Source organism: Pestalotiopsis fici (genome assembly GCF_000516985.1).
Source record: "Pestalotiopsis fici W106-1 unplaced genomic scaffold PFICI_Scf_1, whole genome shotgun sequence".
NCBI lineage: Eukaryota > Fungi > Ascomycota > Sordariomycetes > Amphisphaeriales > Sporocadaceae > Pestalotiopsis > Pestalotiopsis fici.
The window spans coordinates 4763199-4790107 of record NW_006917091.1 but is presented as its reverse complement, the minus strand read 5'-3'; the positions used below and the strand labels follow the sequence as shown (position 1 = coordinate 4790107).

The following is a 26909-nucleotide window of genomic DNA, read 5'->3' as shown; positions in this document are numbered from 1 at the left end:
ATTTTATTTTATTAATTTAAATATTTTTTACGCTTTTAGCAAGCCGTTTAAAAGCTTTAGCCCTAAAGTGTTTTAACCGAAAATGCTAAAGTAATTTTTCGTTAAATTTGGGCTAAATATATATTTTAAATTATTATATTTTTCGTTAATTAATAAAATAAAATGCTAAAATATAAAGGTAGCTTACGCTTATTTTAGCAGGGAAATTAAAGAAATAAAAAAATATAGGCTTATATTTAAAAAAAATTAAATAAAATTTTCGCTAAAGTTTACAAAATATAATATTATATTTTAATATCTTATATTTAATAATAGCATTATATCCGCAAAATTATGCTTTTTTTTTATTTAGTCTAAATTTAAAAATAATATTATAATAGAAGTTTAAAAAGTAAATAATATCGTTAAATACGAAATTTATTTTAATGCCTATAGGACTATTAATATAGTTTTTAATAATACGGGTACCTTAGCTTTGAATAGGAAGAGATAAAGTGTTAGCCTAGATTTAATCCTCGTCTTTTGCAGGTTTAATAAAATTTGGTAATAGGAATTTAGAATTATTTATTATATAAATAGCGCTATAATTATTAAAAAGCGTAAAATCGGATAATAAATGCTTATTAAAAACGGTAATATAAATATTAATAATATTATTAAAATTTATAATAGCAGGGTTAATAATTATAGCGATTAAGGAGGGGTAAAAATTTAGCTAAAATATAAAAGGTATATTTAAAAGCTTTTTAAAAATAAAGAGAAAAAGATCGAATTAAAAGGAAGCGGTAAAAAGGGATTTCTATGCTCCTTTATAAAAAAAAGATAAATTAATAATTATAGCGCTAATAAAACCGGGGTATAAAAACCCGCTTTTAGGGTTTTTTTTATTAAAATTACTTAATATTTAGCCGATAGCTTTAAATTAACTTTTTAATTTTTTATATTTTTTTTATTATATATAAAAGCGGATTTCGTTTGCCTCCGCTTTAAATAATATTTTAATTTTTTTTTCCGTTAAACTTATAAAGGCGTATTTTAAAAATAAATATATTTCCGGGCTTTACCGGTGGTTTTTTTATCCTTTTTTTTTGCAAAGGTAAAAAAGTTTTTAGGCTAAAACGTTAAAACTCGAAATCGTTAATCCCGTATTTTTTAATGCTCCGTTTCCGTAAAATTCTAGGCCTAGGCCTAAAATTACGAAAACTTTTAATTTATTAATTAATAAAATAATTTTGTTAAATTAATTAAAAAGCGCTTTTTTTAAGGTATTAAAAATCGGAAATAATTCGTTTTTAAAATTATTAATACGCTTTATTTATTTTTTTCCTTAACTAAATATAATTTTAATATTTATAGCGCGTAAAAAATCCTTAACGGCAAAGGCTTTATAGATTTTAAGGACCTAATACGTCCGGGCTTTTATTCGCTTAATTTTTTATTTAAAAAACTATTTTTAAAGGTCCTAGGCTTTAGTTATAATAATAAAATAAAGTTTATATTATAATTTTACGCGCTTTATATAATTAATTTTATTTAGTTTATAAAAGGCTTTAAGCTATTTAACGCAATATTTAAAAATATACTTTTTTATTTTTTCCGCTTTAATTTTAACGATTTATAAAAAGCCGGGGTTTATTATTTTATTAATTTATTTTTTTAGGTAATATATTTTATTAATTTAAGCGGAAATAACGTTAAATAAAACTTATTTAGTAGAAATCTCCTTATTATATGCTTTTTAAAGCGTAAAATTTATAGGCACGGGCTTTTTTTTCGGAGCTTTTCTTTTTTTAGTTTTTTTTATTTTATAATAACTACTAAATGCTCCTTTTTAAATTATTTTTAAAAGTTTTTAGCATATTTTTCGATTATTAAAGGAGAAAAGCCTTTTCCGGGGAAAAAAAGCGTAAAATCTGGATTTACGAAATGCTAGATTTTAAAATAATTTGCTAAATGCTTATATTTAAGGAATTAATTAGGCCAATTATATCTTTTATTAAGTTTAATATTGGCTTTAAATTTTTTAAGTTTAGATATTTTTAAACGTATAATAATAAAAAGATAAATTAAGCTTAAAAGCTGATGCTATATGCTTTTTTAAAATATAATAATAAAATGCGGAATATAAAATATAGTAATTTTACGAGCAAACCGGGCTTATAATTATAATATAATTAAAAAAATATATAAAATAAGTTTAAAAAAGTTATAATATTAAAATAAGCTAAAAGCGTTAAAAGGTATAAGTATAGTTATAAAGTATATTATATTTATCTAAATTCTAATTAAAGAGGGAGTATATAGTCTTATTTATATATTTATTTATTAGAAAAATTTATCAACTTCCCTGGAGCGTACGGACCTTATCCGTAAGCTCCTTACTCTTAATAGGGATATCTATATGCTCCCTGTATCTGGTATCTTGAGGACCCTCAAGGTCTAACTGACTGCCACAAAATTCGGCTTCGGTAATTAATAAAAAAATCGTAAATTACCGTTTCGATTTCCAATTTATCGGCCCGTTATTTAAAGCAAATAAATAACCAGACGTTAATTTACGGGTTTCGTAATTACCAGCAAAATCGGCATCGAAATAACCTATTAATCCGGGTTTTATTTTCCCGTTAAAAGTAATTCCAAAATAATAATAGGATTTTAAATAATTAAATACCCTTTTTACCCCTTTTATCGTAGTTTTCGATAGGTTCTATATATATCTAGTTAAATATGCTATAAAGTAAGCTAAGTTAGGCCTAATTTAGACTATAGCGTACATTAATCCACCTAATAAATACTAATATAAATAAATAAATTCCTTTAAAGCCGGTTTTTCGTTGCTTTCTTTTACCGTATATAACGATTTTAGGAATCCAGGGCTAAATAGTATATTAGCCGGTTTTATATCGAAAAATCCGTTAATTTCCAGTAATTTTTTAAAGTAAATTGCCTGGTTTATACGAATTATTTTATTTTCTCGATTTCTTTTAATTTATATACCGAAAAAATAAAAGATTAGTCCCAGATCTTTTATTTTGAATTTTTTCGAAATATCCTATTTTAATTAGTTAATTTTACGTAAATCAGGACCAAAAATCAGGAAATCATCCACATAAATTATAATAAAAATATTAGATTCTTTATTATAATAAACTAATTCGTTTAAAATAAATAAATTAAATCCAAGCTTTTTTAGGCTATTTTTCAGCGTAATTTGCTATTGGCATAAATTTTATTTAAGACCGTATAAGGCCTTTTTAAGCTAGATTATTTAAGAGTCTTTTTCGTTAATTTTCTATCTAAAATTATTTAAATCCGGGTTTTCGGATAAAAATTCGGATAATCCGTTTATAAGGGTAATATATATTTCTTCGTATAATTCCCCGTTTAAAAAGGCACCGATTATATCGATTTATTCGATTTCTTAATCGTAATAGGCTGTTAAGGCTAATAAAAGCCTTTAAATAGTAGATTTTATTCCCGTAGCAAACGTTTCGAAATAATCGATTTTATATTATTATTCGAATTTACGTATAACTAATTTAGCCTTATATTTATTAATATTTCCGTTTTTATCGGTTTTCTTTTTAAATACCTATTTTACGGATAATAAGATTTTACCGGCTTTTTGGATTTTATTTCGATCGATAGCTTAAAAAGTCTTTTTCTAAATTAATTGCCGTAATTTAGCGTATATAGCCTAATTCCATTTTTTAAGGCTTTTTAATGCCTATTTTATTATTTTCGGTTCCGTATAGCCTAAATTTTCGATAATTAAATAATACGAAATATCGGCGAATAATTCGTCGTATTTAACGAATTTATCTCGTTTAGAATCCGTAAATTTCGGAAAAATTACCTTAATATTCGATTTATTCGGAGTAATCGAAAAAGTATTATTAATATCTATAAATTCGGAATTTATACTAGATTTATTATCTATATTAGATTCGTTTCCGGGTAAATCCGGTCGATCGTTAATTATGGACTTATTCGTAATAAATCGAAAAATTCGATCGTTTCCGGGAGGTGGATTCGTTAAATCTACCGTTTTCGGGACTATTAATTAAATAAATTTACCGTCGGTAGAACTTTTATCCGGTATTATTTCCTAATCCGGTAATTCCGAATCCGGTAATTTCTCCCCTTTTTTTCGATTTTTAGGTAATAATCGAATATAGGAGGTCCGTATAATTTATAATTTATACGGTCGATCGGGAAGATATACGTAATAAATTTTATTACCGTTATATCTAATTATTTTCCCGTTTTCGGTAATAACTCCGAATTTATCGGAGTTTTTACGGATTTTTTTCGGTTTATAAACTAAAACCGGTATTCCTAAGGCATAGATTTAGGATAAATCAGGCGTATTATCCCTTTTTAGCCAGAAATAATCGTAAAATTCCTAATAGGGGGTAAATGGACCGGATGCCGTAGCAGTGAAATTTATTAAATAAACCACTATTTTTGCAACGAATTCCTAGAGGTTTTTCGGGAGTTATAAATTAATAAAAACCGTTCTAGTTTTTTCGATAATAATCCGGTTTATACGTTCGGCTATACCGTTTTATTTTAATATATAAAAAGTTATAAATTCGAAAATAATCCTTTTTTCGGTTAAATAATTTTCTAATTTAACTAGGGAAAACTCCCTACCGTTATTTATATAAATAATATTCGGATATTTTCCGAATTAGGTTTTATAATATTTGATTTTATTTGTTACGATATTAAATATATCGGATTTTTCTTTAAAAAATTCAATTTCCTAAAATCCGGTTTTATTATCCGTAAAACTAATTATATATTTATAACCGGAATAGCTAAAAAGGGTAATATAAACCGTATTAATATAAATATAATATAACGGTTTATTAGCCCTATTCGGATTTGTATAAGGTTGGTTTCGGGTGAATTTTCCCGAAATATAAAATTCGTAATTTAAATCCTCCTTTTTTAATTCCTTTTTAGGAATCCCCGTAATTATTTTAGCTATTTTAGCTAAAATATTATAGCTAAGGTGGCTAAATCGTTTATACCATTTTTCCGTAGCTATAAAAAAATTCGAATAATTAGAAATTAATTCGATTTCCTCGAAATCCGTGGTTTCGTTAGATTTCGTATCCGAATTCGGTTCCGGGTAATTTAAACCGATTATACGGGCTTTTTCTACTATTTTTAGTGGATTTATAGCTAAATATATTATATTAGGCTCTAACTTATTAGCTAAATGCAGGAAAAATCTACGTTTTTTTTAATTTAACGTAGCAAAAAGCCTGTTTTTGGAATTATATAATTTATTCCCGTTTATAATACCGCCTTTTTAGTAATATAATTAGCCGGATATAATATTTAGCGGAAATTCCGGTATATAAAATATGTTTAATAACGTTATTTTACGTATTTCCCGGTTAATTTCGAAAAAAAGCGTAATATTTCCAATTCCTTTTAGAAATACTTTTCTATTATTTATAATAATCGGTAAAAAATCCGATTTTATAATAAAATTATCGAATAAATTCTTATTATTCGATATATGCTTTAAAAAACCCGTATCGTATAATTATTAATTTTTAGGGAAGGTGGTTAATTTTTTTTTTAAATTATTCGAAATATTCGAAAAAGCATAAAACGATTCGTTTTCGTCCGAATCTTTGTTACGGGGTAAATTTCCCCGTTTTTTAAATTTTTGGTTTATAATAAATATAGTCGAATTTAAGTTATTCGATTTATTCGAATTATTCGAATTATTAGAATTATTCGAATTATTCGATTTTTTTCCTTTATTCGATTTATTCGAATTCTTCTTATTTCCGCTTTAGGTTCCCTATTAATTCTAATTAGATTGGGGGAACCGGGATTTCTTATTATCCGTATAATAAAAATTTCCCATAGCCGTATCCGGATCCCGTCGGTTTTTATCCAAAATATCCGTAATTAACCCTTCGAGGGTAAATAAATTTATAAACCGTAAAATACTGCGTTAACGGTTAGCCTATATAGGGTAAGCTAATTGGAAGGCTGTAATAAAAATCGTTTTTTAATCGATATTATCGATTTTAGCCCTAACGCTTAAAAGCTTTAAAATATATCCTTTAAAAATAGATATAAATTCGTTTAACGAATTATAATTTTCGAATTTAATAATATAAAATTCGAAATATAATTGCTAATATAATACGGGTCCGGTACCTTAATAAGCTAATTATAAAATCGATAAGGCTTTATATAGATTTATTTTATCGAATATTAAATTTAACGGTTTTATTATTAAATTTTAACGAATTAAAAGCAATGCCTAGGCTTTCTAAATATCGGTTATGCCGTTATATATATCGGTAGTTTTAAAAAACCGATCGATTTTTAGCAGTTTAAGATATAACTGTAACGTGGATTTCCACGTATTCTAGTTTTCGGATCCGGAAAATTTCTATTTCTCCGGCATTTAGCATCCGGCAATAATACGGATAAAATTATCCATTTTGCCGAATTTTTGCCGTTATAACGGTATAATTATCGTTAAAAACGGTAAAAAAATCGTTAAGAAAAATAAAAATAAAAAAAATTAATTCTTTTATTTTATCGATAAAGTATATAAAAAGATCCAGGTGCTATAATATAATATAGCAAATGCTATAAGGTGCTATAACAGATCGGTTACTATAATAAGGATTAGTTATAAGTAATTTTATAGCCGTTATATGGCTATAACGGGTAAAATTACTATAATTAGCTATTTAACTATAGTTTTCGATATAATTACGGCTTATATAGGCTTATATATAGGCCTATAAAGGATCGGCTATTATAACGGAATTCCAAAATCTACGTTAAATTAATTCGTTTAGGAGAGCGGCTATAGTTTTCGATATAAAGTCCGGTTCCTAATATAATCGATATTATACCGGACCGGGCTTATAACCTGTTTTAAGGTATAATTAGTGGATTATAAATTTAGGCATAGGGAAGCGTTTATATAATTCGTAAAATTAGGCCGTGGAGGGTAGTTATAGGGCTATATAACTAATTTATTGAAGCTTAAGGAAAGAATAACTAACTACGGAGGAATAATTACTTTTTATACCTATAAAATTAACTAATAAAAATATTTTAGAATATATTACTAATAAATTGGATTTATAATTAAGTTAATTAGTAATAAGGTTAATTTATAATCGAAGAAATCATCGAAATCTATAGATTTTTATAGTGTGGGTTACCTTGTAACCCTGGGACCACTGTGGCCAGGTGCACTGGCCACACTTAGTGGGGCTTGATCCAGTGGAACGTTCCACTGGATTCCAGTGGGTTCCAGTGGCCATAGTGGCCACAACAATCAACTACAATGACTTATTGACTGTACAGCACTGTGAATAATGGCTGTAAGTGGTGCTGTACTGACTATAAGTTAATACAGGGTAAGTTCCACTGATTTCCCATATATCGTTATTTAACGATATCTCGATGGGTTTTATAGCTATTATAACGATATAATATGCGTTATAAAGCTAATTTTATGCATTATACGATGCTATATTAACATCCGTGCAATAGTTAATAAATGGAATTAAGACTTTAAGCTAATTATAAAAACCATTTAGGAATAAGATTTTATTATAAAAAATATAAGCTTAAAGAATAAGCTTACGAAAATAGCTACGTAGAATTATAAAGCCACAATTAAAAAGCTATTTAAAATTAGGAAAAAAGGAATCGATTAATATAAATATCGCTAAAAGGTCCTATTACCTAAATTATTTCCTTTTCGGGATCGATTTAAAACACAACGGAAAAATATAATAATCTAAAAGGACGGTGCACCTGCTCATAGGCACTAATTTAACCAACGAATTTATAGCTTAATAAATATATTTAAGCTTTTATAGCTTAGCAATTCACCTAATTTAAATGCTATAAAGCCTTATTAGTTTTAGATAAAACGAAAGATTTCTAAAAAAGGAAAGCCGGGAAATAAAAAAGAGGCTATATAAATTTAAAAAAAGGTATAAAGTGAACTGCCTATAAAACTAGTCCGGGCATGGATTAAGAGGATCCCACACTACATCCAAAAAATTATACGGTTAAAAGGTGGCAACGAGTATAAAAAGGGCAGGGCCCCGCGCCCTAATAGGCCAGAAACTGACTAGGAAGTCCCGATTCGGAAGTTGCAAATGGAGGTTAATGAGGACGCTCAATAGGAGGATTCTAACGATATGTTAACTGCAAAGGAGGTAGCATTTTTACTAAGTAACAGGGTCCGGGAGGGTGCTATTGTAATTGATTAGCAGCTGTCAAGTTGGTGCCAGCTGGCTGGCACTAGTGTGGGTAGTCAATTGAATAAGTGGGGGCACTCAAGACTTTTGGGAGCGACCTCTGTATATGTGCACTATACATCCTTTCCAATAACAGCCAGGCACTTGGGCTCTACTCGCCCCACCATTTCTAGAACCCCACCAAAGGCGAAATATTGACAGAAATTCAAGCAACCGCGAGAATTTGTGTGGGCGCATCGCGATCCAGAGCAACAGCAAACCAAACGCTATCTCGCACCACGGTGTCAACCCGGAAAAGTACTCATCTTGTCGGTACCGATACCTAGCGTTCGAACATGGCTTCTTTGGCCGACCTCATCGCCGCTCTGCCGGCTGAGGATGGATGGGGCCCGCCCACCACCACCGAGACAACCTTGAACGGTGTCCCCTACGCACCTTTCTCCAAGGGCGACAAGCTGGGTCGCATGGCCGACTGGACGGCTGACAGCAAGAGCGAGCGTGGTGGTAGACAGCAGTACCAGCGCAACTACAGAGGTAAGAAACATGCACATACTTTCAACCCGCCGGGCCTTCTCCCACGCGAAGGAGACGTAGTGGCCCAGAAAAGGACGAGTCGAGCATTTTGCTGGGAGGATTTGGGCGTGTTTCTCAAAGTACCAGACTAACGAGAGAAATCCGCAGACCAGCAGATTTACGGAGCCGGAAGTGCGCCGGTTTTCGCTGCTCCTATCGCCGAGGACGAGTCCTCCTTCTCCATTGTCAGCAGAGAGCCTACGAAGACACGATACGGCCGTGGCGCTGTTTTCACCCGAGGTGGCCGTGGTCAACGCGGCGGTGTTCGCACCGATACCAGAGGTGGACGCGCCCAGCCTACCACCGCTGGACGTCGTGGTGGTGCCCAGAGCTACGGCTACGACAGCCGTGGTGGACGCCAGAGCGCTCCCCGGGGTGGCCGCCGTTTCGGCTGGAAGGACTACGACAAGCCTCAGCGAAACCGGGATGCCAGCATCAACGTCAAGCCTGACTGGAAGCTTATCGAGGAGATCGACTTCAACAGACTGGCCAAGCTCAACCTGGATACCGACGAGGGTGAGGATATGGATAGCTACGGTTTCCTGAACTACTATGACCGCTCATATGACAAGACTACCGTCAAGTCTGGCGAGAAGAGGCTTACAGCCATCGACCGCGCCACATACAATGTCACCACTTCGTCAGACCCTGTCATCCAGGAACTGGCCGAGAAGGATGAGGCTACCATCTTTGCCACTGACAGCATTCTTTCCATGCTGATGTGTGCTCCTCGATCCATCTACCCCTGGGACATTGTCATTGTGCGACAGGGCAACAAGATCTTCATGGACAAGCGCGAGAATGCTGCCCTTGACATGGTCACTGTGAACGAGAACGCTGCCGACGCGCCGCACGAGGGTGCCGATGGAACCAAGGATGGTATCAACTCGCCTGCTGCTCTCGCCGAGGAAGCCACCTACATCAACCACAACTTTGCCAACCAGGTTGTCGTTGAGGGTGACTCCAAGGTGGAGATGCCTCACGCCAACCCCTTCTACAATGCCGCCGAGGAGTCTGAGCCCCCGGCTAGCAAGGCCTACAAGTACAGGAGATTCGACCTGTCTTTGAGCGAGGAGGAGCCCATGTACTTGATCGTGCGAACTGAGCTGGACGCCGTTCAGAAGAACGCTATTAGCGGAGATGACCAGCACCTGACCATCAAGGCTCTCAACGAGTTTGACAGCAAGGCACAGGGCAGCGGTGGTGCCTTGGACTGGAGAACCAAGCTCGTCAGCCAGCGTGGTGCTGTCGTTGCTACTGAGATGAAGAACAACAGCGTCAAGCTTGCCCGATGGACGGTCCAGAGTATTCTTTCCAAGGCTGATGTGATGAAGGTTGGGTATGTAATCACCGGTTTTCTTCCTCCTAATTTGTATTGCATGCTAATTTTACCTCTAGTTTCGTTTCTCGTGCCAACCCCAAATCCAACGACAAGCACGTCATTCTGGGCGTTATCGGCTGGAAGCCCCGTGACTTTGCCAACCAGATGAACTTGTCTCTGTCCAACGGTTGGGGTATTGTCCGCACGATTGCGGACATGTGTCTCAAGCGCGAGGAGGGCAAGTTCGTTCTTGTCAAGGACCCCAACAAGTCCATCCTGAGACTGTACGAGGTTCCTGCTGGCAGCTTCGACGACGATGACGAGGAGCCCGTCATTGTTGAGGCGAACGACGAGGAATAGATGACTTGTTTAAACCAGGCAGTAGTATAAGGTATTGACTCTGCGTCAGCGGATCAACTGTACATCTAATGCTACTACGTAATTCATGATCAAAAGTTATGGCATGGGCGTCAATAGAAGTTTGACTTGAAATATAGCATTTGATTCGAGCAGTCTAGTCACATTGTTCCACATGCTTTGATCTGGTTTGAAATGATTCGTCATGGGAAGTATCCAGTGAAGAACGGATCGAATAGATGTGGGAACAGGTATAATATTGGCTGTGATATTTCTCGTCAATTCCTCTTGTAAGATTGGACGTCACGTTTTTGGAATGTCTTCAACAGACGCCGGCCGAAGCCGCTTCGAAACGTGCCCCGCGTCACCCCCCACTTTAACTGAGAAAGAGCTCCGAATGCCCCGCGATGATGGGACATTTTTGTTGTCAAATAGTACCAGCATATCTCTCAATTGTTTTGCCAAATTTTGTGTACATATCAGAGACTGCTCACAATCGCGTGATTTTCTCCTACTTGATTCACACCCGAAACAAAATAATCACCATGGCACCGAAAGCGATTATTGCGCCGTCCATTCTGTCGGCCGACTTTGCGCAGCTTGGAGCCGACTGCGCAAAGACGATGGATCAGGGTGCCGACTGGCTCCATGTCGATATCATGTAAGGCTTCATTTGCACGTTCCCTATGCGCCCGAAAGAATCAGCAGGACGCACCGCAGGATTTCTGGTTCCGCCATCACGTCCGGCCAAAGTCAAGGGAATAAGACGAAAAGCCACATATCTCCTCCCCAATACGAAAAGCGAGCAACGAGAGCGATTGACATGTTGATCATCGTAGGGACGGCCATTTTGTGCCGAACCTGACCTTTGGCCCGCCAGTCGTGGCCAAGATCCGAAAGCACGTCGACAAGCCGACCAACAAGTACGGTCGGGGCACCTTTGACTGCCACATGATGATCGCCGAGGTAAGGGGACCTGCTGCTTTTATCGGGAATCTTCCCTACTTCCCGCATGGCAACCCTTGGGTACAAACCATCTTATGCTGACAAGAAGGGGGGAATTCCCCACCATTGAATAGCCCAAGAAATGGGTCAAGGAATTCAAAAATGTCGGCTGCGATCTGTACTGCTTCCACTACGAGGCCGCCTTTTCGAGCGACGCCGAGAGCCCCGAGGGCGAGAGCGACCGAAAGACCAACCCCAAGGAGCTGATCAAGTACATCCACGACCAGGGCCTGCTGGCCGGTATTGCGCTCAAGCCCGCCACGGGTGTCGAGGTGCTGACGGAGATCTTGGAGAGCCCCGACGAGAAGGAGAGACCGGATGTAAGTCCTTTTGACATGCAATATACTTTGGTGGTGTGCCAGGGCAAGGCGGAAAGGGAACTGCCAGATCACAGGAAACAGAGACTGACACATATTGATCCTAGATGGTCCTCATCATGACGGTCGAGCCCGGCTTTGGCGGACAAAAGTTCATGGCGTCGGAATTGCCCAAGGTCCAGGAGCTGAGGAAGAGGTATCCCGAGCTGAACATTGAGGTCGATGGTGGACTGGGCCCGGCCACGATCGGCCAGGCTGCCGATGCTGGCGCCAACGTCATTGTCGCTGGCAGTGCCGTGTTTGGCGCCAAGGATCCCAGCGAGGTTATTGCTTTGCTGAGAGATACTGTCAATGCCAAGTCTGCGCAGCTATAAACTTGGTAGATAGTGATGTAGTATAATGGTCCCATGCACAAAGCCACTTCGAGACCCAAGAAGATCGAACCATTGAAAGGTATCAACTGTACCGGATCGTCGTATTTTGTACATTCGCGGATGGTTGCTTATCGTGTTCTGATAGACCAGACATGTATAAGACGCAGTATCGTGTAGGCAGCGTTGGTGAAAATGACGTATGTATTTCAGTGTAGATGGCTGACAGTCCAAATCACTCGCAGTGGACTGTCCAGGAATATACTGTAATGATTCGATATATCCTAGATGTACTTGCACAACAGCTGAGCCTTGGTGGTATAGGATACCGACAATATCCGGTTCACGAAGAATGTCTTGTAAAAGAATAGTCTGGCATCTGGTTGGTTGGAGGAGAAATAATGATCTTGAATTGTATCGAGCTAATGTAGTATAGGCAACCCCACTAACCACTTCATCACTTTGAGTTCGCCTGCGGGGAAAAGGTATCAATTACATGGACTGCTTGAAGAGGAAACCCACTCGTCCTTGTTGAGTTATCGGGTGTTTGTTCTCTCTCTTCCGGGTGATCCAAGACTCTTGTGTTCGCGTGTCTCTTTTCTTTTTGGGCGTAAATCTATCCAAAGTCCTTGAATATTCAGTTGTTGTTTTCCAACCATCGCATCTCCGATTCGTAGTACGTGTCTTGACTACATCCCGGTATACACCAAGCATAATGGCTTCCTTCGATATCAATAATGTCCAATCCTCTTTCCCGGCACTACAACAGGACCAAGTCTTCTTTGATAATGCGGGCGGAAGTCAAACTTTGGGCACCGTCATTGACTCGTAAGTGTGCACCCAGCAGCATCTGAGAGGAAAGGGCTGTGGACGGAACAGTAGCTAATCACTAAGCGCAGCATATACAAATATCTGACTACCAACAATGTTCAGCTTGGTGCTAGCTACCGTGTTGGTAAACTGTCGACTGAGAAATACAATGATGGCTTTGCTGCCGCTGCCAAATTCATAAATGCAAAGGAAGACGAGATTGGTGAGTACCGATGAATATCGACAAGCCAATGTTCAGCTTTCAGAATAAGACTGAGAGCGGGATAAGGAGGTCCATCACCCACGGTGCTTGAATTTTGCTTCAGTATCTTCTTCAGGCTTTTTGGCATTCATATATTTTCAGACACTGACAATGAACAGTATTCGGCTCTGCAACAACCCAGCTATATCGCAACTTGTCATACTCGCTACAATTCCAAGAGGGAGACGAGATCGTCATCTCCAGCATTGATCATGAAGCCAACATTGCGCCCTGGGTAGATCTCGCCTCTCGTGAGAAGCTGACCCTCAAGTGGTGGACACCAGCCAAGTCCAATAACCCCAAGCTCCTCCCCGAGGACCTGGACGCACTCCTAAGCCCCCGGACCCGGTTGGTGACGTGCACCCACACTAGCAACATCTTGGGGACCATTACGGACGTGCAAGCAGTCGCCAAAACGGTCCACGACAAGGTGCCCGGGGCTCTGGTCTGCGTCGACGGCGTGGCGTATGCGCCGCACCGTCCGCTCGACGTGGCCGCCCTCGGCGTCGACTTTTATTGCTTCTCGTGGTACAAGGTGTACGGCCCACACATATCCATGCTATATGCGTCGCGGAAGGCACAGGACTCGGGGGCCATGCGGTCGCTGGGCCACTTTTTCAAAAAGGGCGAGACCCTCGAGGAGAAGCTCGGCCTCGCCGGCGGCTCCTACGAGCTACTGCAGTCGGTCCCCGCCGTCCTCGCATACCTGGGACCCGGGACCGGATCGGCAACCTGGGACGGCGTCCGGGCGCACGAGGCCGAGCTGCAGCAGACGCTGCTCGAGTACCTCAACGCGCGCAACGACGTCACTGTGCTCGGCGAGACGAGCGCCGATCCGGCCGTCCGGGTGCCCACGGTCAGCTTTGTGGTCAAGGGCTGGAACTCCCAAGAGCTCGTCGAAAAGGTCGAAAAGGACGGCAACTATGCGTTCCGCTGGGGAAGCTTCTACTCCAACCGCCTGGCCCATGAACTGTTGGGCTTGGAAAGTGACGGGGTTGTGCGGATCAGCATGGTGCATTACAACACTGGTAAGTTCATCATCAGCTACATCTATAATAAAGAAGTTTCTCTGACTAGTTCGATAGTGGAGGAAGTCAAGGGTATTATAAAAGCCATCGACCGAGTCATATCGGCATGCTAAGTCGTTGCGTCGGTTGTCTCCAGAACAATCGTTCGAAGTATATATCTAGATAGCTAATATAGCTATGGAGGGAATACAGCGTTAGAAACGCTTATAAGAGAGTTCTTCCCTTTTCTTGACAAACGAATAGCTGCTGTTCATGTTCATTTCACCACCTTCGACTGCAAAAAATAATATATTCTGTGATATTCGTACCCAAGGACCTATGGCACAGCGCTTGATGCATTAAAGCATGATAAATGGACTTCCCGAGTGCGCTTACCATACGTTGCGAGCTGAGCTTGGCTCTCTCTCTCTCACTCACTCTCTGTGTGTGCAGCCGCGCACCTATTATAGCATCACTGCGTAGCCGCCCATGTTGGCCAGTCTCTAGTTTTAATCATGCAAAGGAGCTCGGATTGGGAAACCGACCAGCTCTTTCGAATCGACAAATAAGTTTTTGAGAAATAAATTTAAGCTTTTTCTTAGTAAACCATAATAATTTGAAGAAACGGCTGGTTTCCAAATCCAAGCGCTTTGCCATGTCAGCTCAGGGCCAACAGCACATGCAGCCGTAGATGGCGGGACCATAAAAGGAATGATTTGCATAAGACGGCATTGAAAAATGTCCTGCACGCAACCGCCTATATCTAATTCGAGGCTCCAACGGCATGTCGCCGATGCGAGACGGGCGCTTCACTATTTATGCAAGTTTTAACTGAATGAATCCTTGGTCCCAGGTCTCGAATGGGGGGCGCACCTGGCTGCTGGGCACTCTCACATTTTGCCTTGGTTAGCACCAGGGTCTGATCCAGGTAGGTTGGTTGGGCTAAGGTTAGGGCGGTGAAATTGCCCCACAAGAGCTTTACGTAGTAGTGGGTGGGAGATTATTCTGCCATCGTTCGATGAGAGTTTAAAAAAATATTTGAAGATCGTCCGACTATCAGCTCTAGGCATTGGCCGGTTTTCCCTTTGTCGCGTACTTGTCATATACCCAATCTTGGTCTTTTCTATTGTTTGCATAGTCCCAGAAACCCAATTGGCATTTCAACATGAAGCGCAAGGCGGAAGCGCAGACTGCCAGTCGAAGTCCCAGCAAGAAGAAGTCCAAGCCTTGTAAGTCGGCCACTACAGCAGTTGCGACATGCGCGATGCTAACCTTTGCATGCTAGCCTTGAGCGATGACGAGGTTGCTGCGAGATTCCGGAAAGGACTCTTGAACCAAGATATTCTAGATTCGTACACGAAACAATATGCCGACTCCGAGCCCTACAAGCACTGCGTCATCAACGAGCTGATCAACGACAAATTACTGCGCTCGGTCCGGGAAGAGATCAAGGAAAATGTCTCCTTCACCCCCAAGGAGACGGACATTTACAAGATCCACCAGTCTGGAGACTTGGCCAACCTGGACGGCCTTGGCGACGAGGCTCTCCAGAAGCTGCCCTCCTTGCTGTCCCTCAGAGATGCCATGTACTCAAAGAAGTTCCGCGACTACGTTGCACACATCACCGGCTGCGGCCCGTTGAGCGGCCGAAAGACTGACATGGCCATCAATGTCTACACTCCGGGTTGCTTTCTCCTCTGTCATGACGACGTCATCGGCAGTCGAAGAGTCAGCTATATCTTGTATCTCACAGACCCCGACGTCCCGTGGAAACCGGAATGGGGTGGCGCATTGAGGCTATTCCCAGTCCAGAACCGAGAAGGCAAAGACGGCAAGGTCGCCAAGACGCCCGAGGCCGACGTGTCCAAGATCATTCCGCCTGCCTGGAACCAGCTGAGCTTTTTCGCCGTGCAACCTGGCGAGAGTTTCCACGATGTCGAGGAGGTATACCACGCAGAGACAAAGAAGCAGCTCAAGAAGGAGGGCGGCAGAATCCGTATGGCCATTAGTGGCTGGTTCCACATTCCGCAAATCGGCGAGGAGGGCTACATCAAGGGCGCCGAAGAGGAGAACGCAAAGAACAGCAGTCTGATGCAGCTGCAAGGCAATCCCGACCAGTACGACGAACCCAAGTGGTCTCCCGTCAAGGTTGAGAAGCCGCAAGCGAGCTCGCCCGAAGACTTTGATGAAGCCGACCTCGAGTTCCTGCTCAAGTACATGGCACCGACATACCTTACGCCCGATACATTAGAACAAGTCCAAGAGCACTTTGACGAGGACTCTAGCATTACACTGCCAGACCTCCTCAACAAGAAGTTTGGTCAGCGTCTTCGCGACTATGTGGCCGAGCAAGATGGCAAAGCCCTCCCAGAATCAAGCGCGGAGATTGAAAAAGGTGCTTGGAAAGTCGCCAAGCCTCCTCACAAGCAGCGTTACCTATTCACGCAGTCCCAGAAAGAGCCAAAGAAGGGTCGCAAGGCTGAAAAGGATGACTCGCCTCTTAGAGAACTCTTGGACGTATTTCTGCCAAGTCCCCAGTTCCGTCGCTGGCTACAAATGGCCACGAGCAGTGTCATTGAAAGTCATGATATCATTGCACGCCGATTCCGCAAGGGCAAGGACTACACGCTAGCTACCGGCCACGAAGGCAAGCCTCGTCTAGAGCTCAATCTGGGCATCACGCCTACTTCGGGGTGGGGCGATGACGCTGAAGAAGAGGAGGAGGAGGAGGAGGAAGAGGAGAAGCCCAAGACCAAAGGCAAAGGCAAAGACAAGGGTAAAGGCAAGGCCAAGGAGGAGCCCGCCGAAGAGCCCGAAGAGGTTGGTGGCCACGAGGTGTACATGGCAGGCGATGACGATACGGCCGAGGACGCTGCCATTTACAAGTCCAGTGGCGACGAAGACAACATACTCTTCTTCCAGGCTGCATCGTGGAACAAGCTGACCATTGTCCTTCGGGACAGCGGTACCCTCAAGTTTGTCAAGTACGTGAGTCGCAAGGCGCCAGGTGATCGCTGGGACATTTGCGGCACATTTGACATTGAGGAGCAAGATGACGAGGACGAGGCTGAAGCGGTGGATGAAAACGCAAAGTTGCTCGCCGAGGATACCGAGGAGGAATGGAATGGTTTCTCATCCAGTGCCGACAGTGACTCTGATTAGTCCTGTAAGCTGTATAGAAATATGTCATACATAGATGGCAATCATGACTTGATGACCCTCACAACTACCACGAATGACTTGGAGCGCCTGTGCCTCTACTAGGTCCTACTCGCCCATACAAATCCATATTACACGAAATTAGAAAAAGTAAATATAAGAGTGAGTTCGAAAACAAAAGGCTTCTGATCATAATGAACCACAATTATGCGAACAGCACTCGGGCGCCATTGTGTTCACGCCAGCTGCCAAAATCAAGCTCAAGCACCGCCGCATAGAAACTCCTCATCCACATTATCGCGACTGTTGTTGACCCATTCTTCTTGGCGGCTTTCTCTTTCAGGCTGAATTGTATGAATTGGTATGTGAGAAGTCTTGACGGGGGCATGGATTGCCGTAACTTTTGATAGCTCGGGCGCAGTCTCAACCGACTGTCCCGTCGTGACCACCGGCGCCGTGCCCGTCGCCACTGTAGACTCGCCAACTTACTTTCCATTGGTCTTTTTTCTGCTATTATCGCCTGTCACCCCGTCGTTCGCGACATCCCGGCCGCCCTGCCTCTCCTTGGCGATCCATCCAAGAAAGAGCGGCACGTCCTTCCACACGACGCCCGGCATGGCCACGTTTTGCACAAACTGGGGCAGTACACCACCGGCGTCGCTAGCCGTCGCCATGATCCACTCGATACTGCCGCCGTTATTGTTGCCGCCATCGTGCTGGGGAGGAGAAGAAGAGGCGGCAAGCTTTCGGATACGCTCAACACTAACGTAGAGCGCGACCTGGGCGCCGCTTTCCTTGGCGAGCTTGCTGTTCTCACTCGACCCAAAGTCGGGCACGGGAATACTGACGACGATGAAATCTTGTTGAGGCTGATGATTTTCTCCTCCTACCCCGGTCGTCGTTGTCGTTGTCGCAGTAGCAGTAGCAACAGCCCCTGCGGTCAACTGTAAAACTGGAAACGTACGATCTTTGAGTACTGGCCTGCCAATCTTGTGTCGCATCTCCTCGACCTTGAGGCCAAAATTCGCCCATGCTATTGTTGTGCCCTTGTCATCACCTCCACCTCCCTCAAAAAAGGCCGGCACACCAGAGCAATCCCACACCAGTGCCTCGTGCGTACCCTACTCAACAAAAAGGGTATCAGTCACTGCTCATTTCGCGTCGTAAAGGAGCTAATCAACAAGTAAATTGACGCGCGTTGGGAAACGGACAAAGCAATGTCCGAGTCATAACCCCCCAAAGACATGCCAAAAGGGGAAAGAAACAGCAGCGATTACCAACCTGCACATTTGGTGTAAAGGCCTTTTCGGCTTCGGCGTGCTGGTGACGAAAGCAGACCTCGAACTCGGCCCAGCTCGCCGTGCCCTTTTCGGCGCGGTCCTCGTGGACGCTTCGGCGCAGCGCCCAAGTCTCCTTTTCCTTTTTGGCGCCGCCGCCACCACCACTGCCGGCTTCTTCTCCAGAAGAAGCCCCTGCTTTCCCCCCCTCGACGTGAACCGTACGCTCCCAGGCCTCCACCTTGGCCGTCGAGTCCGGCGACGTCTTGTCGCCCTTGTGTTTCCAGAGCTTCCGGTCCGGACCACTGGGAGAAGAGGAGGCGCTGATGAGAAAGGGCAGCGCCTCGCGCAGAATGTCGTGTATAAAGGGTGTCAGGACATCCGGGCTCGCGTCTGGTGGTGGAAGACGTGAGAGGGGGATGCCGGATAGGCGGACGAGGGGTGGTGACGACATCCCCTTCGATGGTGTGTGTAGCAGGCTGATGACCGTGGGATTTTTTTATATCTTGGACAAAGCCCAGATCAGGCTGCGCAATGATTGGCACGTATCACAAGCGAGTAGAGCAAGCTCTCTCTCTCTATACCGGCTGGGTTGCTTCTGCCCCAAGAAAAAGCGAGACACTTCAATAGATGCGTAGGAGGTACACTTCGTAGTCCGCCCAGAAGCTCAATTAGTCGCGTCCAATGGCAGCTTACTTTGATCAACCAATGAGTCCAAGACGAAGAATAATACAATGGTGGTAATGGCAAATATAAGGAACGATCTTTCTGTGATGGGGGAAGAAAATGTGTCATATATATGTACACACGGAGAAAACAATTGCGAAATATTTAGAGTGCATCGATCGTTTCAGACAGTGTTGTGAGTAGTGGCGGCCCGTTCATGTCTTCTGCGCGTCACCTATGCAAGGGTCTTGGCGACCCTGCCCTGAACCATATAAGCTTTTTTTTTTTCTGACAGATGCGGCTAACGAGCCCAAACATCAATTAAAGTATCAAAAGTCTGAGATGACCTAATAAGTTTTCTCGATTCTTAATTGTCTGCATATCATAAATAATGTCAATGATGCAAGATCAGCCAACTCATCCCTTACTCAACAAGGATATCAAATGTTGAGGATTGTTGGATTGCCCAAGGTTACACGCATTGACACCCAAAGGCTGGCGCGGAAGTTCAGGCTTTCGGGCATTTCTCTATAGCAACACCTCCGAGGTTATGTATGGCCTTGTACTAGGCACTCGGTAAATAAAAAAAGCCATTGATTTCCAATATCTTTTTATCTTATTTCATTGATTTCGTGTTCATTACTATTAATTATATGCTAGTGGCGCTTCTATGCTTCTATCCTTCATTGTGGCATGTCTTTTTGCCTTTAGGAAGCCCAATGTATATACATGAAGAGTTCAAAAACTTGATGTATAGCCGCCACGGATCTATGGGTTTCGCTTCTCCCAGTAAATGTTGGCTGGCTCCAGTGGCCTAGAGAACAGCGACTGGTAGTCTGTGCCAATGACCGTGTTGCTACCGTCTGTGTTTCTGAACTTGAATTCGCGAACAACCATGGCCACAATTGTCTGGAGTTGCACATTGGCAAAGTGCTCGCCAATGCATCGATGCCTTCCGGCACCAAAGGGCAGGTAAGGGGACTGAGAACCCTTGCTGACCAATCCGTATCCGTAATCAATCGTCTCCTCCTCGTCGCCCTGGGTCTGGGAGATCCTGGGAGAGAGAGGGTGGTCCTTGTCCCAACGGTGCGGCTCCCACAGATCAGGCTCCGGGAAGTACTGCGGATCCGTAGCCGAGACGCCAGCCGCGGCGAGAAGAACATGGTCGGTAGGAATGACATACTTGGTACCGGGAACAGGCATGGGCTGCTTGACGGCACGCATGATGGAGTGGATCGGGGCATTGAGTCGCAGGGTCTCCTTGATGATGTTCTGGTTCAGGGGCAGCTTGGCAAGATCCTCGTACTTCAAAGGTGGCAGGTCGGCTCCGAGGTTCTCAACCTGCTCACGGTAAAGGTCCTCCATAATGTCGGGGCGAGCAGCAAGGTAGAGCATGATCCAGGAGCTGGTAGACGACGACGAGTGCTGGCCGGCCATGAGGAGGGCAATCATCATGTGGGCAATCTCGTGATCAGGGGGAGTGACACCAGTCTTGTACTGAGAGCGCATGAGGTGGCTCATCATGTCCTGGCCGTCAGTCTTGCCCGTCTCGCGACGTTCCTTCATTGTGTCCATGTAGATCTTGGCAATGGTGCGCTGAGCGTAGTCCCGCTTGTTGTTCCAGGGAAGAGGAGCCCAGTGAAGCATAAAGTTGACGGCGCTGAATCCCATGTCGAGGTCGTGGTACAGATCGGCCAGCGACTCGTCAAACTTGTCGCGAATTTCCTTGCCCTGGAGTGAATGCGATGCGGTGAAGATGGTGAGCTGGGCCATCTTGGGAGGAATGTTGACAGTGCCAGACTTGCCCTTGAAGTCGGAGCTCTTCTTAAAGTAGCTAGCGACCTCGTCGGCGATGATGGGAACATAGGACTGGAAAGCTTGGGTGGTCAAGGCGACTTTCATGAACTGTAGAAAGTATTGTCAGTAAAAGACGGAAAAACCTCGAGCGAGAGTTGCGGCGGACCTTTTTCTGCTCCATGAGCTTGGCGTTGGGGCAATCGTAGACGACGTCCTTGCCAAAGACGGGAGTAGTCAGAACCGAGTAGATATCTTCGGCATTGACATCCTTGAGCTTTCCGTTCAGGATAAAGTCGTTGCCCTGAGTACCAACGTAGACAGTGGTCTTCTTGCCGAGCAGGATAAAGGTGAAGATATCGCCGTACTTTTCTCTGTTCTCCTTGAAGAAGCGCGGAGGGTCCATGCCGTAGGTGACGGTGCTGCCCACGACGGGGAACCAGGAGAAGACCATGGGAGGTTCATTGGGGTTCTTGAACAGCACCTGCTTCGTGATGTGCCATACGACGGAGAGGAAGAGGAAGGCGGCCGCGGCTGCGCCAACCTGCGACGCGGTCGAAAGTTCAGAGGCCCGTTGGGCGAGGGGCCCGGCAAGGTCTTCAAAGAGACCCATGATGATCGATGCTGCTCGCTAGCTAGACGGAAATGAGATGAGAATGCTAGCTGGATCGACTTGGGAGCAGCCTTCTTCGTTTGTGAAGAGGGTTGAGACAAAGGAGGGGAAGGAAAGAAAAAAAGAGGTTGAAGGAGAGACACTCTCACTCTGGACGAGGAGGCGGTATGGCGGCGGTGGTACTAGTAGTTATGAAGCAAGGCGGCATTGAGATTGAGGCCAATGGAAATTTGTTGACGGCGCCTTCTGATTGAGCAATGCGAGGACGATTAGGGGTCTTGCGCGCGCCCTGATTGGCTCTCGTATTCGTATTTGAGCTATGCGAAAGACCCACAATTAGCTCGACGTGCATCGAACGTTTAACATCTCGATCAGCCTCCAAATCGTCCGACCAGTCAGCGTCGTCGCAAATGAAGACGGATTCTTTTCTTTCATGTCGCGTGTAAGCCGACAGGCAATAAAGTCCAAGTCGGCAGATCAGACCCTGAGACGAAGCGTTTACTCGGGCCATCTGTCAACGGCAATCGGCTGGAACCATTTGCTTTAAACTGGGTCCAACCCAGGGGTCTCTTAAGACTTCTTCCCCTGAAGGCTTGACTTGGGCAGGGCAGCATAGTATCAATAACGGATTGCCTTACCGGGTATAGTGTCTCTGTTTCACTATATCGTTGTGTTTGTGTATATACTGATATCATTAATATTATAGTCTTTCTTTGTTTATATACGCTTTATGAATACAGCCAAGTAATTATATGACAAAAGAGCTAAATTTTGCTTGGTTATTATTGTACTGAGGCGATATCTTCATTTGTTTTTGGTAATCGATAGCCCCCAATTGTCGCCCTGTAGTCGGCCATCTGCCAAGAGTTCTTCTTTGTTGCGGCCTCTTAAACAGCATCACCTCCTCTGTAGGCAGTTGCCTTGGATGTTGCTCCCTGGTTTTTCCATGCATTGCCGTTTTCAGATGCAACCTCCTCGCTCCTAACGTGGTAGGTTGTTTGCACAACGACATCATTGGCAGTGTGCTTCAAGTTGTTGGAGTCGCCCTTGTCAATGATGAACTCCTCGCTGCCTCCAAAGCTGCCTCGGTCCTTGCGACCCATGCTGCCCTCATTCACGCTGCTGGCCATTTCATAGGGTCCCAGGCCGGTAGGATATGTTTGAGTATGGGTTCGTCCACCAGTCGTGGACTTGCCTTGGCCGGATGAGGCGATTTGTCCGGTGGACCAGAACGTCTTTCTGAATAGCGGGCGGAGGATGGGAATGTTGACTGCAATGATACCGACAATGGTCTCACGCACACCCCAGCGGTTGATGTTGGTACCACTGGGATTGGCACCGAGAGTGAGTACGACTCGAATGATGGCTGCTGCAATGACGAAGAAACCGGAACAGATCAAGAGACCAACGACAATCTTCCTATAATTCGAGCAGTGTATTAGCAATCATGGCTCATCAATGAAATGGTGCTGGTTCGAGGCCATAGCACAAGTAAAGAAATTGTTTCACTTACTTCTTGAGTGGGACTTGGAGCTGCCACAGCAAGGGAAGTGGAATACAGAGAATGGCAGCGTCCGTGCTGTGGTAAATGTTAGAAGATGAATCATAAATATTTTTCATGCAGAGCGATGGAAAACTCACAGAACGTTGAGCACGACGGTAACAAGGAAATTTTGCATCCTGAAGGTGCATTTGACTAAGAAGAGTTCATGTCAATAAATGTAGAGTGAGTGATACCAGGGTGTTTGACTGCTTACGTCCTGGATCCGGTGTAACCCTTTTCAGATCGTTAGTGACTCTGTATATTCGAGATGGAAATGCTAGAATGTAAACTTACTGCCAATTTTTGTAGGTCGGGAAGCATCCAAAAGTAACCTGTTGACTATATGAGCGCCGGTTTCGAATGGTTTTGATGTGAGGGTTCTTCTTACCGTGAAGAATACGGCAAGATAAGAAACTACACAGGCATACATGAGGTACTTGACCAATCGGGCTTGCCAAAGACCGATTGTCATACGCTGGAAGAAACACAACATAGTGCCCTTCAAGCACCACAAGAGGGCAGTGTATGAGTACCATGCAGTGAGTTGCAGCCTGGATCCGAGTTCGAATTGGGCGATTTCAGCCTCGGTCAGGGCTGTGATGGTCAGTATCGGTGCTCCAACTCTATGGCTTCTGGATAGACATCAACAACGTACTGTGAGTCAACTGATATGTGGCGGCCTCGACGTTGGATCCTAGCAAGTCTTGACACAAAATTAGTGATCCGGCTATAAAATATAAACCTGTCGCAGTGTAGTTTCTACTTACAGACGAGGTGTACAGTTGCAGCATCACATGTGTACATGATCATGACAATGGCGGCAAAGACATCGTCACCACGAAGGCCACGCCAGCCAACCGAGACCAATCGTACCACCAGACGGAGGACGAGAATCGTCATTCCGATGGCGTAGAGCGTCCATACTTCGGTAAGGAACTGAAACGTCGTTAGTCGATACTCTGTTCTCTGTTCCTCTCTTGCTCTGAGACACCACCACCACGACGGGCTGTCTCTCTGCTAGGGTCCTAGCAGCACACAGATATGACTTACCGAAGAGTTCCGCTCAAGTCCTAGGTCGCTGCTCATCCTGTATACTCACTTCTCCTCACAAAGAATTTTCAAAATATCAAAAAAAAAGAAAGGACAGCCCGAACCCTTGCAAGAACGTGGCACGGTAAACTCTAAGACATCTGGGGCAACACATGGGTTCCTGCATGATATATACCAGGCACCTAGCTTCGATCGAGATTTTTTCTTCTTTGATACCTCCCCTCTGGACGCTACATGTAAAATCTAGGCCATGGAGGAACGATGGAATGGAAAGGGCTAGTGCCTCGCTAGCTGGAACGGATTCGTGACAGTAGTCAAGAGCAAGACGTAGTTGGGATACTAATCTGGGTGGGAGGTATTAGGTCCGAGGGCCGGATCGTCCAAGCGTAAACTCTCAGATACCCCAAGTACGTGTCAGGCACTCTGGGCTGCCGTGCCCACTGTCAGTAGCAAGGGCACTTATCTCTGCCGAACTCCGCCATCCCCTCCCTCCTCTGATTATTAATTTTTCTATAGGGGTAATATTACAGTAGGCAACTAGCCCGCTGTGGTCCATATTGCCAGCTGAGTCCTCGAGTGCTGGATACTGCAGTTCTTTTCCCCATCAGGATTTAGCAAAAAGTATGATTGTTCAAGCATCGACGTCCTGCTTTATTTTGCTTTTTAGTTCTTGGCCCAAACTGCCTTATGAAGCCCTACAAGGAAGACCACCACGAGGCATAGAAGAAGCTTATTGCGATGATGACTGTGCGCAAACTTTGACGAAATCCCCAGGATTGGGAACGCATGTGGTCGACTGGCTCGTGGCACGAGTAGTGCTTCATGTCGTGGAAGAGGCTAGCAACGGGCGGCTCCTGGTGGTATGAAGTCAATTAAGAGTGAGAACGTCCTCGTCTCCTTAGTGTAGATCGATCATTGTAAAGGGCCCTACTACTGCAGAAGAGTCGAGACCCTTTATTTCTGGTATCGATTCTAGATGTCAGCTGAACTGCAGGGAAACGGCGGCCGCAATCACAAAACCAAGTTGTCGGGTCGCTTGGGTCCAATGAATGAATCTGGCTACATATTTGCGATGGAAGGAAATTCTCACCCTCACTATATCTAAACCTTTTCTGGAACACAATCTACTGAGTAAGTCTGTGGTACTCTTGAGTTGACTGGCAATATATCCTCAATGTGACCAAGGTACGTTTCGAAATGCATCGATTTGTTTTTCTAGAAAAAAAAAAGAGGAATTTTGTATGCGTGGTTACAGTAGAATACGCTGCGATGATCATCTCTCTCTTCTCCTTTTCTTCTTTCTTTTTCTTCTTTTGAAATTTCTTTTTCACACGCAGATAGAACTGACAGAAGCTCCAGGATATGCCATGTTCTGCAACGATAGCGCCGCGATGCTAGGTTCGTGAGGATGTGCTCCAAGTCTGGTTTTTTTCCCCTGCCCCTTGGCTATCTGTATACCGCAATGGGTTAGATGTAGTGAGCGTTGGGGAGCTCATGATGAGCGCAAGTGTTCCCTGACGGTGCTGACGGATGGCCTCGGAGATCAGACTTTCATGCGGTCCATTGTAGATCTTGAGCGGTGGCTCAACGGATACGCTGGCTGCCGTTGGCCTTGCGGAGGAATGACTCGAGCCTCGTTAAAGTGAGACGCCACGAACTGGTAGGTATTTTTGGTTTCCAAGGAATTTCAACCACAAGATCTACAAATGACCTTCCATATATTCACATGTGAGAGGCTCGTAGGTTTGTCCAATTTTTTCCTTAATGATCGTCAGTATCGAGATAAGACTAAACCAGGATGAGAATACCATACCAGAGTTTTCCGATATTTTGATCGATATCCCGTCTCTGGAAATGGGAAAGTGATGGGCTGAAGTGCGTAGGGCTTCGATGAAAGTGGGAAAGGCAAAGAGGTACGTACGTCTCGATCGTCGTCAAGTCCCCTGTTGACAGATTGTGGGGGCGAAAAAGTCAAGTCATGTAGTACTTCATACTAAAATACTGCCTAAGGGATAGCCACAGAACTCTAGCGAGAACCGAGTCGGCCGAACTTTTCATAAAAGCTCCCGTGTTCAGGAAAGCGCCAGCAAAGGCTCCCGGTTTAATGTCCGTTAGTCATCATGACGGTGGCGTAGCGGCCACTTGGCAGATATAATAGCTGTGTGGAATTTCAGGAACAGAGAGAGTCTTGAGAGTGGTCTTGTTGATCTAGTGTATATCGCGGCACTACGGAAGCCACTCCGGTGAAAATAGCCCAGAGTAGAACAAGCCGGACTATAGTGAAATATAGAGGTGCTGTGGAAGTTTGCCACTGGTGTTGCGACAGGACAATACCCAAGTTTTTGTCCATCGTTTTCTTCTTCTTCTTCGTTTTTAGGGCATCTGCTACTCAAGCCAACTACGTACTGCACCACTCAGACTCCAGCTCATCTCTTGACAGTGATCCTTGTCTTCCTATTGGTCCCAAATATACTTCGTATAAGCTGAGTCATTAATGCGGAGGTGATCTCC

The 26909-nt window shown here is 43.6% G+C and overlaps 7 protein-coding genes across 7 annotated transcripts; 4 read left to right on the top strand and 3 right to left on the bottom strand.

The window, feature by feature from the left end:
• Window positions 1-8608: 8608 nt before the first annotated feature.
• Window positions 8609-10527, top strand: PFICI_01430 (Eukaryotic translation initiation factor 3 subunit D; the record flags this gene model as incomplete). The annotated part of the gene is made up of 3 exons (XM_007830011.1): window positions 8609-8807; window positions 8955-10185; window positions 10245-10527. 3 exons carry the CDS (start codon window positions 8609-8611, stop codon window positions 10525-10527), a joined length of 1713 nt encoding a protein of 570 aa, XP_007828202.1.
• A 542-nt stretch (window positions 10528-11069) lies between these two features.
• Window positions 11070-12220, top strand: PFICI_01429 (uncharacterized protein; the record flags this gene model as incomplete). The annotated part of the gene is made up of 4 exons (XM_007830010.1): window positions 11070-11185; window positions 11364-11490; window positions 11604-11849; window positions 11954-12220. 4 exons carry the CDS (start codon window positions 11070-11072, stop codon window positions 12218-12220), a joined length of 756 nt encoding a protein of 251 aa, XP_007828201.1.
• A 712-nt stretch (window positions 12221-12932) lies between these two features.
• On the top strand, window positions 12933-14430 carry PFICI_01428 (uncharacterized protein; the record flags this gene model as incomplete). The annotated part of the gene is made up of 4 exons (XM_007830009.1): window positions 12933-13045; window positions 13117-13250; window positions 13409-14317; window positions 14375-14430. The coding sequence occupies 4 exons, from the start codon at window positions 12933-12935 to the stop codon at window positions 14428-14430; spliced, it is 1212 nt and encodes a 403-aa protein (XP_007828200.1).
• Window positions 14431-15461: 1031 nt separating this feature from the next.
• PFICI_01427 (uncharacterized protein) lies at window positions 15462-17458 on the top strand (the record flags this gene model as incomplete). Its single annotated transcript, XM_007830008.1, has 2 exons — window positions 15462-15525; window positions 15582-17458. The coding sequence occupies 2 exons, from the start codon at window positions 15462-15464 to the stop codon at window positions 17456-17458; spliced, it is 1941 nt and encodes a 646-aa protein (XP_007828199.1).
• A 482-nt stretch (window positions 17459-17940) lies between these two features.
• Window positions 17941-19186, bottom strand: PFICI_01426 (uncharacterized protein; the record flags this gene model as incomplete). Its single annotated transcript, XM_007830007.1, has 2 exons — window positions 17941-18576; window positions 18737-19186. The coding sequence occupies 2 exons, from the start codon at window positions 19184-19186 to the stop codon at window positions 17941-17943; spliced, it is 1086 nt and encodes a 361-aa protein (XP_007828198.1).
• A 980-nt stretch (window positions 19187-20166) lies between these two features.
• On the bottom strand, window positions 20167-21805 carry PFICI_01425 (Eburicol 14-alpha-demethylase; the record flags this gene model as incomplete). Its single annotated transcript, XM_007830006.1, has 2 exons — window positions 20167-21303; window positions 21362-21805. 2 exons carry the CDS (start codon window positions 21803-21805, stop codon window positions 20167-20169), a joined length of 1581 nt encoding a protein of 526 aa, XP_007828197.1.
• An 887-nt stretch (window positions 21806-22692) lies between these two features.
• PFICI_01424 (uncharacterized protein) lies at window positions 22693-24434 on the bottom strand (the record flags this gene model as incomplete). Its single annotated transcript, XM_007830005.1, has 9 exons — window positions 22693-23224; window positions 23319-23384; window positions 23447-23501; window positions 23563-23582; window positions 23643-23680; window positions 23737-23942; window positions 24004-24051; window positions 24116-24284; window positions 24399-24434. 9 exons carry the CDS (start codon window positions 24432-24434, stop codon window positions 22693-22695), a joined length of 1170 nt encoding a protein of 389 aa, XP_007828196.1.
• Window positions 24435-26909: the final 2475 nt, after the last annotated feature.